Consider the following 18,765-nt stretch of genomic DNA (forward strand, 5'->3'; position numbering starts at 1 on the left):
TTATATAGCTGGGGCAGGATGTAAAAACAAATAATTTTTATCACAGAGTTTTTATGAGAAGATAAAAGTTTATTCTGTCAACCAAGAGAGATCCTAACAAAACCACTAATTCCTGACATTTCATAGTCGATCGCTAACATACATACCATGACAAAATTAAAGTACACCAAATGCAGGATTACATTTCACAACCCCAACTTATTTTTTTCCCTGTGTACAAGCTTGTTAGTTCAATTACATCAGTAATGAGTCTTGGAGTCTGGAAGCTTTTAATTTTAAGGAGTTCAATCTTACCACTTCATGTTATGCATGTTATGTTCAGTTAGAATAAAAAAAGAAGTACTTTTGAAGCTGTAACACCAAGTGATAAGAACAAGGACATTCAAAGTTAAATCTGAAATTTGCTCTAGTCTACCAGTATATAGCAAAGGGCAGAGAGATTAATGTGGTTTATTATATGCCACACATGCTACAACAGCTAGACCGTATAGGCAAGTACAGGACATAGCTAGAGCAAATTAAATGGTTGGAACTTCAGCCTCAGCCTTCTCTACCGCAAAAACGGGTCACCCATGTTTATGACAGTTAAGTCACTAATAAGTTTCTTTGGAACCACTTATAATGTAGCATGGAAATACTGCATATTACACAGAGAGGCCATTTAATCATCATTTTCTTTACACAACTCTTTCTACAGAAAAATGTCTGAAGTCTGTGTTACTTTGACTGGGTGAAAACTTGTTTTGGTGAAAACTAAGTATACAATAGTGACACATAGCTGCTTTTCAGAAGGATTTTCATGATTACATATCCAGAGTACTCACTTTTCAACATTAAGGGCTCAATTCTGCCTCCTTTATTCATAGTGAGTATTGCTTACTCAGTGAGTTCACAAATCAATGGAATTATTAGTTGAGTAAGACTACTCAATGTGAGTGAAGGGTGACAGAACTGGAACCTAATCCTCTCCGTTGGTTTAATTTTTCTTTTTTTTTTATGTATCAAATCAATTAGACATTTTTGCTACCATGCCAAACAGTTGTATAATAAAAATGGCCAAAATTTCTTTTTTCATGTTTTCATATAAGTTTGCTTCTGGATTGAAATTCTGCCTGCCAAATTTCAGACTGGAATAAAAAATTCCTGCCTTATTATAAAGCTTTCAAAGAGCATTCAAATGGCTGTGCTACAGTAATTTAGTATTTTGTACCTTGGCCAATTGACTGCAGGATCCCCAAATCAAGGATGAGGGTTCAGAATTCACAACACTTCAAGCTGTACTGTGTTAAAATGGATCTCAAGGCTACTATATTAAAAATAATAAATAAGTGGATCATTTGTAGAGATTTTTGTGTTGCTGAACAGTCTTCCCAGCTCACTAAGTGCAAACAAATGCTATTGCATTTCCTGCAAGCATGGTCCAGGCAGACCAACATTAAATTAGTGAAATATATATTTTAAAAGAAGTAAAATTTCACTATCCCTACAGTACAAATCAATAATTTAGGACTTCCCTGTGGAGATGCTATAGGTTCTGAAAACTCTGGTAGACAGATTAAAAAGAAGAGGGGGAGTGTGTTTGGCAGGAGGAGAAAGGAGAACAAGTGAGGACCCCTGATTCATTCATTGAGCTATGTAGCCTGATTGGGCACCCACAGCTGCAGCGCTGGACTGCTAGTACAGAAGATGATACAGCTCACAGTTTCAGGGGGATAACAGGCCAGTACTTGGGCTGCTTTTTATCACAGTTCCTATCAAAGGCAAGTTGCATGGCAGTCTCCATGGCTTGGATTTTGGACGCACCCACACCATAGAGTTTCTTCATTTCAGCCATACGTCTCTCCCCGGGTCTTTCTGCAGGGGGTTGTACCGAACGTCGTGTTGTTAGGTGCAGGTCATGATCAGCTTCGACATACATGGCCTGGTGCTCGGCTTCAAGCTGCTGCTGCTTCCCTAGGCAAAAAAGAACCTCAGGAGACTTAATATTTGATTAGGATACCACCCAGTCATGCTTTAGCTCTGCTGAAATCTCATCAGTTTGTTATTTTGTAAGCGAATACAGAGTCAAATGCACGCGGGGCCCACGGTTAGACCTGAAGCACACAGTCACTCAAAGTGTGGCTTATTGTTATATTCACAAAGCAAATTTCACATTACAATACATGCTGCGTGATGTAAGAACACCACCGAATCGCATAACTAAAAATTAAAAAGAGAACAAAGTAGTCTGACTTGAATCTTGAAGTTGTTGAGACTCTTGCATTTATAAAAAACAAAACTGAATCAGCTTTGTCTCATCTCTCCCTTACACACTCAGCGTCCCGTCAAGGTGGAAGACCCAACTCTGGAAGTAATTACTTTGCAGCTGTGATGAGATGATACACAAAATAGCCTAACTTTAGTTGAACCATAGCCAATTGTATCCAGTTACATTTTCTACATGAAAAGAAGGAACAAGCCAATATGTCATGCAAGTGCCAGCCATCAAACGTATTGCAGGAAATACAGCTGTCAGTGCCATGTTTACACTCTTGCACCACGTTCATTCCTTACTTGAGTTTTACAAAGCACACATTATTTTCTGTTTTAAAAACCCAGCAGCATATCAAAGTATTAAAGTGAAGTTACAGTAATTCAGACAGGTAAAACCGTTCTATTTGTCCTTGGAAATAAATTAAAACTCATCTGGAAGTAATATCTGGATGATTCCCCGTCCCCAGCTCAGCTCCATGCAGTCAACTATAGGCTAATTGAAAAACCATCACTCCGGCAAGAAGATTAATTAAGTTGTTAAAACAACAGGTCCAACATTGTGGGACAACTCCTAGAAGATATACTCTGCTAGGTGCTGAATATTTCCAACAACCATTGCAAACAACAACAGACAGGGGTGCTGGAACAATTTTTATAGTGGGAGTACCGAGAGCCATTGAACCAAACTGTAAACCCTGTATATAATGGAAACCACTTCAAGCCAGAGGGTGCTGCAGCACCCCCAGCACCACTAGTTCCAACACCTATGATGAGAGATGAGTACTCAACATCTTCCACAACAGGGGTCCTAGTTAATAACTTATTTTGGTTTACTTTTTATGGGAAGAAAAGACAAGAAATGTGTTTTTGTTCTGGTACACCTCTACCCCGATATAACGCGGTCGTGGGGAGCCAAAAATCCCTACCGTGTTATAGGTGAAACGCCGTTATATCGGGGTAGAGGTGGCAGGGCTGCTGCGGGGAGCCCCAGGCCCTTTAAAGCGCTGGCGAGCCCCGCTGCCACAGCCCTGGGGTAGCAGCAGCAGGGCTCCGGTGGTGATTTAAAGGGCCCGGGGCTCCCTGCAGCAGCCGGAGCCCTGGACCCTTTAAAGCGCTGCTGGAGCCCCGCTGCTACCGTGCTATATGCGAACCCGTGTTATATCTGGTCGCGTTATAGCGGGGTAGAGGTGTATTTAAAACAACAAAAGTGCTTACAGGTCAAAATGTATTAAACACACACAAGACTCAGTCTGTGGAGTTATGGAGAATGCATTTTTATCAACACTAACCCTGAGATTTATTTCTAGTGAAACACAGAACATCTGCAAACCCGAAACCAAAGTTAAGTATCTTGATATATCTGTCTTGGAACATCTGCAGTTTATTTTTATGCTGGAAAGTAGTGTGTAGAGCAGCCAACTGACAGTCTGTCAGCCTCACTAAACACATCATTCCTCATACACAGAAAATAGATATTTTAAACAGCATAATATGAAACTTCAACTCTGGCGTCTGTTTCTTTGCTGGAGAGACAGAAAGCTTTGCCTTGCCATTTTAAAGGTTACTGTATTTGTCCATATTTCTGTGGCAGAAGTAGAGGGGGAGTTTGCGGGACTATGAGCACACTCGTTCTATCTAGATGCTCCCCTTACTATTATTTTGTTTTAAAAGGCATGTCTCCAAAGGGAAGAACATTCTTCTGTCAATACCCCTGAGGAAACACATAGATGAGGGTCCATATGGAAACGTATAAGGCAGGGGTCAGCAACCTTCGGCACGCAGCCCATCAGGATAATTCGCTGGCGGGCCGCGAGACATTTTGTTTATGTTGTGTCAAGTATCAGGAGGTAGCCGTGTTAGTCTGTATCCACAAAAACAACAAGGAGTCCGGTGGCAGATTTGGGCAAAAGCTTTCGTGGGTAAAAAACCTCACTTCTTCAGAAAGCTTCTGCCCAAATAAATCTGTTAGTCTTTAAGGTGCCACCGGACTCCTGGTTGTTTTTGTTTACATTGACTGTCCACAGGCTGCAGCCCACGCCGCTTCCCGCAACTTCCATTGGCCGGGAATGGCGAACAGCGGCCACTGGGAGCTGCGGGGGGTCATGCCTCCGGACGGTCAACATAAACAAAATGTCTTGCAGCCACCAGCAGATTACCCTGATGGGCTGCGTGCCGAAGGTTGCCGACCCCTGCTATAAGGAATAATCTTTGATCCTAATCCCAAAATAAATCAAGGTACTGCTACAGTATATGTTTTATTTTGTATTTATAAATGTATTTCCCTTGATTTTTGAACCTAGGTTTACCAACCTATTTATCATCCCATAGCTCTGGTGAAGAGATTCCCAAAATCACTACATCATATAGTCTCAGGTATTTAAAGTCCAGAGCTAATGCTGTTTAATACTTTGCAGAAGGAAGTCAGACTCAGAGGACATGCAAAGGGACACACAGCTTTTCACTTCTACGACACTTGTTCAACTTCAGCCCAAGACACTAGTGCTAAAAGGTATTACTAGCAGAGGTGTTTTGGGGCCTATGTGAAGTGTGTTTGTCGTCTGAAACCAGTTATTTGTGGTCACAAAAGCTACCATCATAATGGGCACTAATTACTACAGTTGTTGGAAATCTTGGGAAAAAGGCCAAGGAAGGAATGGATATATAAACTGAAGCATCTATAGCAGTAGTCTCTCCAGCAGAGTGGGGAAGTTTGACTTGCATTGCTCAGACCGCACTTGCTCTGTGGAAAAATGGCAGACTTTGGTCTCAATGGGTATCAATCTGGCTCTTTTCACAGGCACAAAAATAAAAAGAACCTGTGCAAGAAATGTGCAATTATCCTTGGATCAAAAGATTTGAAAATAAATAACTAGCAATGTACTGAATTTAAGAAAATGTTATAAACTTCATACTGTTATAATGTATATAGGGCAAAGCAAAGAATCCAGCGCTCATCTGAAGCAAACACCAAAGTTAATCTATACATAAACTAGCAGGACTCACTAGGAAAGTTATCCTCAACCTAGAGTACTAGAATCCCCTCGCACTCCCAAATCAGAGCCTCATGGCAAAGGAACTGGAGCAAGGAATACCTTTGAAAAAACTATTTACATAATTCTGAGTGGACCCTCTTTCCACTCCCCATAGACTAAAATAAATATATCAAAGCTTCCTTTTAAAGCATTCAATTACTGGAAAGATTTTACTTTCTAATACAATTGTGGAACAATATTTTGCAAATGTTATAAGCCAGGCAACCACCTGTGGTGTCATCTGGTTACGCTACAAAGAATAAACACTGCTGACATTTTTATAATTGCAGTTTCCTGGAATTCCCCCTCCCCCACCCCTAAAGTTACTTTTGTCTTAAAACCCATCTCTAGAATCAATATATCACTACTGAATACATTTCTGCTGTGAGATGATCCTCATTTGGAAAAAAAACAAACAAACCTGTCAGACCATTTTCCAGACATAGTGAAGAGGAGATTCCTTTCCAACTTCCAGGGTCCCAAATACACTTATTTAACTCACTTTCATCTGTACTGGGACACTACCAAGGTTTTCAGGCCTTCATTAATGTTCCACTAAAGCTTGATTTTGATTAGGAACACAGAGTGCAAAAATAATAATAAAAAAACCCCTATAATGATAAGTCACCCTGGTAATCAGGCGCCAAAGCAATCCCTTTTTGCCTACACTGCCGGCTATAAATAATCATCTTTAATTTGGTAATGCATTAGATGAGACAAAATCTGCACAAATAAAGACAACTGCAATTCTACTGACTGTCACTGACAGGATCAGAATAAGCTGCTGTTAGTTCAATAAGGATTAAGCCCTCCCCCTCCGCCTCCCCCCGGCCTGCAATTGTGGCTCCATGTGGACACAACAACCCTCCATGTGCTGGCCCTCCTCAAGACTTAAGCAATTTTCCCCAGAGGCCCTTAGTAACCCAGATGACTCTATTTATCCTCATTTTAAAAGAACAAATACTTTCTGTAATTTTGATCCATTTTGCCCCTCATTATTTGTAATATCTTCTAAGAAGCCTGAAGAGTAATCACAGAAGTTTACACTTTTTCCTCTTTTTAAAAAATATGCATTTTTATTTGGAGAAAGATCTGTAAGGAGAGACTTGTATCTACTGAGCCTATGCAAAATGACAACTCTTCTTATAAAGACTTCTCCATAACTCTTTGGGTGGAAACATTTTGCACTCTGCCATGTTTCTGGGTTGTGGCCCATTCAAATGATATTCTGGCAACAAACCACGGTCCTGCTCTTCAGAAGTGGCAAACGGCTCTTCCTTTACTGTCTTCCAGATAACAGACTATTCTTTACAAAAACATTTCACTTTCCTCAGTGTTTTTCTTTTGTGATGTCTGACCAGTATTCTTGTTCAGTGTATATGTCTGTTTATTACAAAGATAAATAATAGTCTCATTTCTGAACTTCCCGATCCACTTCTAAATATAACCTGGACATGAGCAGCATGTCACAAATCTATCTGAAGAATTTAGGCATTCACCTTTTCCACTGAGGTTTTTAGTTCCTAGTTCTGTCTCTGAAGGCCGTGTTAGAAGCAGTCCTCTGGTGTGCTAATCTTCTACCCATATGCTGATCCTCAGTTTGAGAGGCTGATTCTTCCAAGGTTTTGCTAGGGAGCTGTAAAAAAACTACTGCAATGTTCCATGTGATCTTTCCTGAGCTGGCAGAAACAGGCTATTTTATCATAAAAAATATTAATCACTAACACCAGCTAAACCTTTGGGTACAATTAATAAATACATTTGTATAAAAACCACAAAACAAACTTTAAAAACGGAGGGTTCTGTAACTGGGATCTCCAAGGTATTTAGCTTTAGCTCTTTAGAAATCCCAAGGAGCTTAGGAGTTCCACACAAGGCTGAAGCCTCAAGCTCTGCTCCTGCAGCAATGCAGAGCTTTGCAAGAATGGCACATCAGTCAGTGGGAGCCTGGGTGATGCAACCAATTTTTGGGTAAACCCAAATTCAAACGAATTGGGATTATGCAAAAATACAGTCTTATTTACGGGATATGGTTTCTTTGACACAGGTGAGCACAAAACAACGAAAAGTCCTGCACACATGTACTAAATCAGAAAATATGATGCAGCGTGAGCAAGCCAGTTCTAGCTGTGAATTACCTTAGGTAGGCTGCATCCATGCTTAAAATTGCCATTAAATTTAGGGTTACCATATTTCCACAATCAAAAAAGAGGACACTGGGGGGGGAGGAGCCCTGCTCTAGCCCCGCCCGCCCCCATCCCCCCCCTCCCACTTCCCACCCCATGACTGCCCCCCTCAGAACCCCCAACCCCCCCCCCGCTCCGTGTCCCCTGACTGCCCCCTCCTGGGACCCTGCCACTAACTGCCCCTTGGGATCCCACCCCTATCTAAGCCTCCCTGCTTCTTGTCCTCTGACTGCCCCCTCCTGAGAACCCCCCACCCTAACTGCCCCCCTAGGATCCTACCTGTCCCCTGACTGCCCCGACCCTTATCCACACCCCCACCCCATATTCACACCCCTGGGACTTCCATGCCCTATCCAACTGCTCCCCGCCCCCTGACAGAACCCCCAGAACACCTGACCCATCCAATCCCCTCTGCTCCCTGCCTGCCTCGACCCCTCTCCACACCCCTGCCCCACTGACAGCCCCCCCAGAACTCCCGACCCATCCAAGCCCCCCTCCCTGTCCCCTGACCAGGGCCGGCTTTAGCAAGAGCCCAGGAATTGGGCTGCGCTCCGGCCGGGGTCGCGGGGCTTGGGGCCAGGCCGGAGGTGCTCGGGCGGGGCCGGGCCGGCGCGCTCGGCCGGAACCGGGGCCGCCGCCCTGGGACCCGAGCCGGGCCGGAGTCACTGGGGCCAGGGTCGGCGCGCTCGGCCGGAACCGGGGCCGGAGCCAGGGGTGCTCAGCCGGCGCCGCTCGGCCTGAACCGGGGCCGGTGCCCCTGGGGCCAGGGCCGGAGGCGCTGGGGTCAGGGCTGGAGGCGCTGGGGTCAGGGCCGGGCAGCACTCGGCCGGAACCGGGGCTGGTGCCTGAGCCGAGCCAGGCCAGAGACGCTGGGGCCGGCCGGGGCCGGATCCGCTTGGCCGGGGCCGGACTGGGCTGCGCCGCACCTCCCCGGAGCCCTCCTCCTCGCGTCCCCCCCGTCCCAGCTTACCTGCTACTGCCCGCCTGCCCCTGCTTGTTTTCAGACTTCCCGCGAACATCTGATTCGCAGGAAGCAGGGGAGGGGGAGGAGCAGGGGGGCGGAGCGTTCAGGGGAGGGGAGGAGGGGGAAGTGAGCTGGGGGAGAGGTGGACAGCTGCGGTGCCGGGCGGCGTGCTAAGGCTGCAGGGGATGGGGGGAGCCGGGAAAGGGCTTTGGCTGCTGAGCGGCGCTTGGCCGCCGCTTTTCGGTCTATAAATAGCCGACTGGGGGGAAATCCCGGACATTTTTAGATTTTTAGAAATCCCCCCGGATGGCTATTTAAAGAACGAAAAGCCGGACATGTCCGGGGAAATCCGGACGTATGGTAGCCCTAATTAAATTCAAACTGGCTTCTGCTTGCAGAATGACAATATTAGGGCTACAACTGAAAACTTAATGAACACTTCCCCCACTGAAACATGATCTCCGAGGGAGATCACATCACTCCTCAAACAGAAGGATTAGGACTTGTCTACACAGGGAAATTGACTGGCATAGCTATAGCAGAGTAACTATTCTGCTACAGCTCTGCTGGTATAACTCCCATGTGTGGACACTATTCTGGAATAAAAATTACTTTATTCTGGAATAATTCCCCATGTAGGCAAGCGCTCAGTCACTGCCATGGCAGCCAACCACAAACTGGAATTAACAAAAAGATTATAAATCCAGGCACCTTCATGCAGAATAGTTCTAACTCACCTTCATCCCTACTAATCATCAGAATAAATATCCAACATTTTACCATGAGCACGGCTTAAATCTATGAACAACACAACTCTTAAGAGAAAACAGTTTCACTGTGGATTTCAACATAAGAAATAGGAGCAGATGTATTTCATTGTCAGTCTTGCTGTCATCTGAAATCTCACTGGAGAAACAAGTAGGAAAGAGTCCAAAGAGTGCACTCCTCAGAACTGACATGGTTGTAATAGGCAATCTGTTCCAGCAGACACAAAACAGATTTCCCAAATCAAATGTATTCAATTCAGCTCATTTCCTTTTGTTATAACAGACACTTTCTCAGCTTTTCTAGAGCTTTAGGAGAGGGAAACTGACAATTGTAGAAATAAGATGAAATCGCTACCAAGACACTGAGTGAATGTAAATTTAAAAATTTAAATATATAATAGTTAGAAACAAGGAACTGAAGTCAGAACTCTTGGGTTCCATTTCCAGATTTGCTTTAGAGTAGTTATAATGTTGGCAAGTTACTTATCCGCTCTGTGCCTCAGCCTATTGATCTATAAAATTAGTAGAATGTTTTCCTACTTCACAGGGAATTTTGGAATGATTAATGGTTACAAATTATTTTGAAATCTTTGGATTAAATGACTTGTTGAAGTGCAGAGTAACAGGAGATTAAAAAAATGATTTTCTCTTTTTACAAATACCATTAGCAAGTAAGGACTCAGTTCTGATTTCACATACCTGCCCAAGGATCCAAGATCAGAAATGACTCAAGATTTATTGTTTAGATTGTTATCAAACATTCACACTAGCAACACTTTACATTTCTGCTGTCCAGGATCCGCAACTAAACTGCCAGTCAACTGGTTTATGTTTTCCCCTATTACCTTCCAGCGTTAACCCTTCTTAAAGAATCTCATTACTCCCAACTATCACATGAACTCAAACAAGCATTACTACATATAGAAATCATCTTGGCTGGCAGTACTTTGAGTGAAAGTCTGTTCTAGAAATTACAGACAGCTCTAACAGAATCCATGATCATATCTCTCTGCCACACATGGACCAGTCCACACTGCATACATAATGGACTAAAGCATCCAGACTCACTGAGGCATAGCACATTTTACAATGTTAAAGTGACCAGAACCAGGTCACATTATGCTGTACTATTCACCCAGTAAGACACACACGCTATTGGAAGGGATAGCCAGAGTCTGTACGCTTACGTCACATGACAGAATTACAAAGTCAATGGGCTACTGGCCATTACTTTGAAATTAGCGCAGGATCAGGCTTTGGCAGCTGCTTCTAGTAAGGATCAAGTCTACAGCAATAAGATTAGATTCAGACCAGCTGATTGTGCACTCCTTCCCCTCCCCCCAAAACAATTCCAATCTGTCGCTGATGGCAACAATGCTGACAACAGACAAAGACACCAGTGCTACGGTAAACAGAGAGATTACTTAAATCTATATATAAACTATACCTACATACATGCCCACATAAACTTTACACACAACAGGAGAGAGAATGTACTTTATTATATGCTCCATTACAAAAACAACTTGTATCAGCCTCCTAAAGAAATTCAGAATGCCCAAATCCAAAGGTGTTTTATTTTTAAATCTGTTTTGCCATTGTCAAAGATCACCATCTATGTTCTGAGTAGAGTTGTGAATAGAGATTAAGTAGGTATGCTATGAAATAAATGTTTCATACCTGTACAGAACACCAGACAACTGAATAGCACTGAAATGTGAACTGTGAGTATAATCCAAAACAGTATTTTGCCTGCATTACTTTCTAAAAATTTAATTCTCACAATAGCATATTAAATTGTTGAGCTATATTTCCCAACTGCAGCTAGTTTTATTGTATGTTATATGAATGCAAATAAAATAATAAACAACGGGGAAATGGTTACTCTTTGCTTCAGCAAAAACTCTCTTTTTCAAGTGTTTTCGGATAACATTTTGTAGCGGTCATGTTAACTTTTTTTTTTTTTTTTTTTTTAAGAAACATTGAGGAACTATGCACTGACCTTTCAGTTAACTAGCAGTGATCCAAGAAACTGTTACTGCAGACACACAGAATAAAATAAATTACACTGATCAGGATTAAGCTGGCCTCAGCAAGTTAAAAAAACAAACAAACAAAAAACCCCAAAAGTCCAAGCCTCTAGGCAACCAGGGCAAGTTTCCTAACCTGGCTTGTCCATCATTTCATAAGGAGCCTCTTGAGAGAGGGGTCATCACACTTTCCAGAGTGGCTCAGTTGATCAGAACTTTGGTAGCAAGGGATTTGGGATTTTTCCTCAGACTTTCTTCTGAATGTTCTTCCTATTTCCCTCTGCTGTTATATTATGCTAGCTGACCACCCAGCAACTTCACTTGTAATTGGTCAACAAGTTTGGCACTCTAAGCTACTATAAAACTGCAGGAGAAACCTCCTGCATGCCAGGAAGCAAAAGTCCAGACCAGAGCATAAACTAAAACATGGTCTCCTAGTTCTGATACTGTCTTTCACCTACCAGGGCATCTTAGGGTAGGTCTACACTTACCCGGTAGTTCGGCGGCGAGCGATCGAACTTCTGGGTTCGACTTATCGCGTCTTGTCTGGACGCAATAAGTCGAACCCGGAAGTGCTCGCCGTCGACTGCAGTACTCCTGCTAGACAAGAGGAGTACCGTGGAGTCGACGGGGAGCCTGACTGCCGTGTGTGGACCGAGGTAAGTTCGAACTAAGGTACTTCGAACTTCAGCTACGTTATTCACGTAGCTGAAGTTGCGTACCTTAGTTCGAATTAGGGGGTTAGTGTAGACCTGGCCTTAGTAAATGAAACTAAGATTTACAATGTCTACTAAACGAAGGCCACTTCCCTCCCTTGTAATTCTGTACTGAAAGCAAAATTATCAGCTCACTCAATCCATGTGTACCTCAACTGAGCAATGAGAGGGCAGAGAAGCAGCATATTCTTTGATGAAGAAGCAGGGTGACAAGATTGAACACCATGCAGTCGAGAGCCCTTGGGGAGGAGGAAAAATTATTGAAGACACCTTATGGAATCTTTCATTAAAAAAAAAAGAAAAGCTGAACTATTCCAGTCTCCACCCCCATGCCCCCATATCAAATTCCAGCAATGTTCCTCTGGTACAGACTGTGGCTGACAGATGTATAAAATCAACATGGATACCTTTCTGGCATACTTACTATAAATAGATCATGAATCAAAGGTATCAATACTGAGAAAAAAACCAACTGATAAGAATCGAGAAAATGTATGGACTCCAGATGTGACTGGAGCTGCCTCCGTCATCATCTGCTCTGATACCAAGCAATCATTCAGAACCTGCTTCTGGACCAAGAGCCTAACTACTGCCTGTTTAAAAAGGGCAGCTGGCATCCTGCCCAGTGTTAAATTATTAACAATTCCTGCCAAGTGTGAGCTCAGTACCGAGCTCAGTACCACCCTGAACTGACTTCAAAGGGGCTACTCACATGATCACATTTAGGCATGTTCTGAAGTGCCTTGGTGAATTGGGGCTTTTACCAACCAAGAAGCACAACAGTCCACCCCATAAGTGGGCGGATTCAGCTCTCTTAGAAATCCATCTTAGCGAGAAAGTCCACAAAGGATGAGAAGGCACTTAACACCTACTGCCCTGACACTGTCTCCCCCCACGTGCTCTGGTTATAACAAATTTTCCTTCTTTGCAGTTAAAAAAAAAAAAAAAAGTCCTTCACAATGAAACCCCCCACTGAACAGTTCCACAGGTGTAGACTTCACCGATGCGGTGGTAAGAGAAGAAAATGATTTCTTAACTCTACTGCACCACAGCTCTGGCATAGGAATATGAAAACAATCACAACTGATGAGGCTTCGAGCAAATCTTCTACCACCACTGGTGCTCTAATCTCCTCCACATCTCTGTCTCCAGCTGCTGAAAAGAAAGGCAATCTGCAAGGACTATGCAGTGGGAAAGAATATCAGAAAGTTGGTACTTTCTGATACTTGGGGACAACAGTGTTAAAAATCAGGGTCCCAAACACACTTTGAGGACCTAAATTCCGTAGTTGACTCTCTTGATTTCACTGTCAAAGTAGTGCTGAATTTTCTGGTGCTGTGACATTTCTGCAGTAGCTCCAAGTGAAATCAAAACAAGAAGGTTTTTACTGAATTAAATATGAGCAATCACAGAATCAGAAGAGTGCTCCCTGTGTTATTTACTCTAATATTAATTTCAATACAAATCTCAGTTTAAAATTTATTTGTCATTTTACACTTCTGCCATATTTTCAACATGTTGCAGAATTTTATATTGACAACAAATACTTTCAAAAATCAGGGGAGACTTTGGCACCAGCGCAAGGGATTTTTGGCACTCAGGAGGCAAATGAGAATTGTGGAACTGGGGAGGGGATGCACCAATCTATTTTTGGTACTTTATATAGCCCCCATCTCTGTAGTATTTGAATACCTCACAATCACTAATGTACGTATATCTTCAGAACAACCCTATGAAGCAGGAGAGTGCTATTATCTCCATTTTGCAGGCACAGAAAGACTAAGGCTGTGGCTACATGAGAGAGCTTGCAGTTTCGCAGCTGCACTGATGCACACGCACCACCGTAAGCTCTCTAGTGTAGCTGCTCTAAGCCAATGGGGGAGAGCTCTCCCGGCAGCTTACTTACGCCAGTCCCCGCGAGCAGCAGTAGCTATGTCGGTAGGAGAACTCACTAGGTCAGCAGGAGAGCACTGCCCACACTGACGCTTAAGTTGGCATAAGTTATGCCACTCAGGGGGGTGGCCGTAGTGTAGCCATCGCCTAAGTGACTTTCCCAAAGTCACCTTGGATGTGTGTAGCAGAGCACAGAATTGAACCCAGTCTTTCAAATCTGAGGTGAGCAGCACCCTAACCATCAGTCCATCCTTACTCTCTGCCCTTCTCTTTCACTCTCTCTTTCACACAGATTAGTAGGTGACAATTTTGGAAGGGGGTGGGGGCAGAAGCCCTTGACCTCTCAGCTCCATTTCCCCGGACTGCCTCTAACAACACTGCATAAGAGCGTTGTTACCTGGATTTGGATGCTTTGCTAACATGTTCAGAGAAATAGTGAAAGATGCTGACATTTAAATGGTCATTATTAAGTTTGGGCATTAACACACATTAAAGTGAATGGGAGCAGTTCACACCTCTCAGAGCTAGGCATTTGGAAGGGTTTCTTTGAACCATAAGGACTAGAAAATTAATCTTTTAAAAATGAAACTTTAGATATTGTGCAGCCATATTCTGGGGCAGGTGGCCAAGGAATTGCAGAAACTATGGACTCTGCTTTATTTATCCCAATATTTTATACTACAACAACACTTAAAAATTCTTATAGAAATAGCTACTGTAATAGTTCCCTCCCCCATCTCCCATGCACAAGGGGTTATAGTAAAAAATTCTTATTTTAATAGCTTATTAGAATATGTTCATTGTTTCCAGGTCCCTGCTTCCACTTCCCAGTAGGAGACAGTGGCTGGGACTCTGCCGAGGTACATTCCTGCAGGACTCATCGGGGCAAGAACAAGGAACTGACCATCAGAATTCCAGCCAAAGTGCACTGATTTTGGAGACCAGAAATGCCAGACATTTCTCCTGCAAAAGGAGCCTAGTAAGGGTATCCAACCACAGCAGGTTATGGGGCAGGCAGCAAACACACAGTCTGGGGAGAGGAGCACAAGGAGAGCTGAATAGGCATTCAAGGCAATGTGGAGGCTACTTCTGAAGAGCCACCAGAGGAGCAGGAGACTCTGCTTTCCTCTAGAGCTGCTCTCGTCAGCAGGGTCTCACCAGTTCTTTCCCCAGCAGCTGCAGCTGCTCAACCAGGCTCCCCTGGAGGGGAAAAGCATGTAAAGGAGAGTACAGGAGCCAGTAAGAGCAGCTGCAGATGCCAGCAGAATAAGCAAATAAGCAGGACTAACTTCAGAAAATTGCTAGTGTAGCAGAGTCCAGCGCTAGGAGTAGTTCTAGAGGAAAACAGAATCCTAGGCTCCCCACTGGGCTATTCAGATACAATCCCCTAGTACTCCACAGCCCCACACAGAGCACTCCCTCCCTCCTCCAGCTGGAAGTACCCACGGTTTGTCACTCTCCCCATTCCCGGGAAGTGTTTTTCACATCCCCAGGCTCTTGGGGTTTGGCAAGACTATGAGGGATTTCTCGTCCCATAGGCAGTCTCTAGACATGGGACTGTATCCCTCAGTTTTCTGGCACTGGTCTGATGAGCCCAAATATAGAGCAATGCCCTCAACCCCCTAACTCCTAGAAGGAAGCAGAGGCAGGAGCCGGCATGCAATTCTATCTAAAACTGAATTATTAAAATAAACAATTCAAAAAAGAGTAAGGAGTAGCTAAAATTGTAAGAGTGGGTTTGTATGTTAGAGCAACTTGCTAAGCCCTCACCAGAGTGGTATGATAGCTGAGTACCACAGTTCCTCATAGCATTCTGGTTGTGCATCCATCGACAATTGAGAGGAGGCCAGGGAGACAGGCCTATGTTGTAGAGTGAAGTGAGACTGACCCTGGCAGCGAGCTGAAAGAGGCAATGAGCTGTAGATGGAAAACTGAGACACAGAAAGATTAAGGCCAACATTTTCAAACGCTGGTTCCTAAAGTTAGACACCTATCTCCATAGTAAAGCACCGACAGATTTTCAGATATGCTGAGCATCCTCAATTTCTACTGGACTCAGTAGGAGCTGCAGATGCTCAGCACCTCAGCATTAGATTAAGTGTCTCAGCCAAGGCTGCACAGCAACCCTAAGGCAGAGAAAGAAATAGAGATCATGTTTCCTAACTCTGTGTTTTAACCACCAAACCACTCTTCCTAGATGTTAGCCACTGAAGAGCCAACAAGTGATGTGAAGCTCAGGTTGTATTTGAAACCCAGGGATGAAAGCCCAGTTCCATTATTAATATCCTAAGCCTTCCAGTGCCTCCTTTAAATTAGCTATTATTCTTATAGCAGCAACAGCTAAACAGTGCAGTCTTCAGGGTTTGCAGGCTGTGTTGCATCATTATGAAATTCACATCCCCATGTACAAAAGCAATATATTTTTATATGCTTAAACTGTCTCTGAAGAATACAAGACCGAAGGGCTTTTCCAAAGGATAATTGCATGCGCTTTTTTTTTTTTTAATTTACCATCTAGTCTTCAAGGATCATCTGTGTTCCCAGATACTCTTAGAACTAAAGACGAACTGTCCTTTGTGAAATTACAGATATGAGGGCACGTCCACCCATCTGCCTCTACCACCCCTCAAATGAACCTAAGTCTAGATTCTGGAAGTGCACAATTATAGCTATATTTCAAGACAAAAGTACATGTTGGGGAGGTGAAAATTCTGCCACTGCCTCCCTGCACCGGGAAGGGAATTCTTCTGTTGTCTGCCTCCCCATGTAGGGTCCTGAATGCTGTACCAAAGAATTTCATCTGCAAAGGAGAGGCGGGTGAAGATTCTGCTGCTACAGGAAACATCATCATAGTCGAATTCCTAGAGCCTATGGAGAGGCTCCATTACTACAGGGCTGCTGCTGGGAAATGTAGTGCCTCAAGACCTGGGATATAGCAATGAAGGACAGCTGCTTCCCCACCTCTCCATGCAGCTCATGAAGGGCTGTGAATACTAGAATCATTTCCTTGGCCTTCAGGAGACAGTCCAACCTCAGAGGTGCTATCTCCAACAGAAGAATCTGCAGTGATTCAAGTACTGGGAAGAGGACGCTGACAGATTCAAGTGGCAGCAGTGCTGGCAGAGCCCCTGAAGTCAAGAGGACATGTATGAAGGGAGTGCATGTGGGGTGATGATTCTGCCACCAGTCACCCTGTTTTGGTACTGTGGGCAGAGGGGGAGAAGAGGAAAAGATACTGGCAACCAAAACCAAGAAACTGCTAGGACCTCTGGTGGGAAAGAGTGCAGCTGAAGAATGGGGAGGGAAAATTACTGTACTTTGGGGAAAAATAATGGTGGCAAACAAACCTATCTTAGTGATCTGTTTGATACTTAGTCCTGCCATCAGTGCAGGGGACTGGACTAGAAGACCTCTTGGGGTCCCTTCCAGTCTTACGATTCTATTTGGAAGATTATATGGTTCCAAGGAAACACACACTTACCTGTTTAAATTTAAAAAAAAAAAATTATAAACTTAGTTATATTTCCATAAGTTAAAAATAGCATACTGAAAAATTCCCAATTTAATCCACCAATCTTTACAAAATAGCCAAAGGCAGCAATCTTTACTGAGATCAAAGAAACAAACTGATTTTTTCAAGATGAAGGGGAGGGCGAAGAGAGTATGAATTTGCAAACCACTGAAGTTTCAAACTCTCATATGTAACAAACATCTAATTTGATCACTGCAAAACTTTTTCTTTAAAGGCTTCCTCTGGCTGGAAACCATGTCTGAAACATTGTATTTGGACTAGTTTTGGTAAATTGGAGGGAGGGTGTGTATATGTAGCCATTCAAAACTGGGGCTCTAATGGAAAAAGCTAGGAATAGCATTAACAATGCACAGACTGCAATGCCTCAATAATTAACTGGCATGACTGTAATTTCCTCTGCTTTTCTTTGTTTTTAAATACAGGAAACTACCCCACTGCCATTTTATTATTGTGGTACAGTAGTCTGTGCATTGTTAATTCTATAATTAGCCTTGCATTATAGCACTATACCATTTTCCCTTTTATTAAAAAATAAATAAATAAAAACGCAAAGAGAAAAATGGCATGTAAGAAAAATCCAAAAGGTGAGTAATGTTTTAAAGACTAGGTTGAAAAGTGTGAAATGGAAAATATGTGCAACTAGAAAATTTGCTGAATTGCAAGTCCTGACAAACTGCTTTTATGTTATTTTATGCTTTTATGTTATTTTAATTCTTAAAACATGTTCTTTGAAAACCTAAAAAGGCCAGTGTAATGTATTTTGTCCTTTACATCCAGTATTCTTGAAAAATTTGGTATTAGTACACTACACATCTGACATGTGCAATAACCCGGAAAAATGACTTCATGTTTTTCTCTCAGTGGCCTGAGGGAAGACATGCAACCACAAAACGTCACCTGCACGTTAGATTAATGCAGTGGTCTCCAATCTTTTTACCCCCAAGATCACTTTTTGAATTTAAGAGCAACCCAGGATCTACCCCACCCCTTCCCCAAGGCCCCGCCCCTTGCCCAAAGCCCCACCCTGCTCACTCCATTCCCCCCCCCGTCACTCCCTCTCCCCCACCTTCACTCACTTTCACCCGGCTGGGGTAGGGGTTGGGATGCGGGAGGGGGTGCGGGCTCTGGGCTGGGGCCGAGGGGTTCGCAGTGTGGGAGGGGGCTCTAGGCTGAGCCTGGGGTAGAGTGTTGGGGTGCAGGAGGGGGTGAGGGGTGCAAGCTCTGGGAGGGAGTTTGGATGCAGGAGGGGGCTCCGGGCTGGGGCAGAGTGTTGGGGTGCAGGAGGGGGTACAGGGTGCTGGCTCTGGGAGGGAGGTCAGGGCTGGGGCAGGGGTGTAGGAGGGGATATGGGGTGCTGGCTCTGGGAGGGAGGTCAGGGCTGGGGCTTGGGGT

General features: G+C 43.8%; 1 protein-coding gene across 1 annotated transcript in view; it reads right to left on the bottom strand.

Moving 5' to 3' along the window:
• Positions 1-1,599: 1,599 nt before the first annotated feature.
• LOC113406147 (gem-associated protein 8-like) overlaps positions 1,600-18,765 on the bottom strand; it is a 34,962-nt gene continuing 17,796 nt past the window's right edge. The window contains exon 4 of the mRNA XM_026649098.1: positions 1,600-1,953. Coding sequence (XP_026504883.1) covers positions 1,697-1,953 — 257 coding nt within the window. The 3' untranslated portion in view covers positions 1,600-1,696. The remainder of the gene's footprint in view (positions 1,954-18,765) is intronic.

Source organism: Terrapene carolina, unplaced genomic scaffold, assembly GCF_002925995.2.
Source record: "Terrapene carolina triunguis isolate 2854851 unplaced genomic scaffold, T_m_triunguis-2.0 Scaffold23, whole genome shotgun sequence".
Lineage (NCBI taxonomy): Eukaryota > Metazoa > Chordata > Testudines > Emydidae > Terrapene > Terrapene triunguis.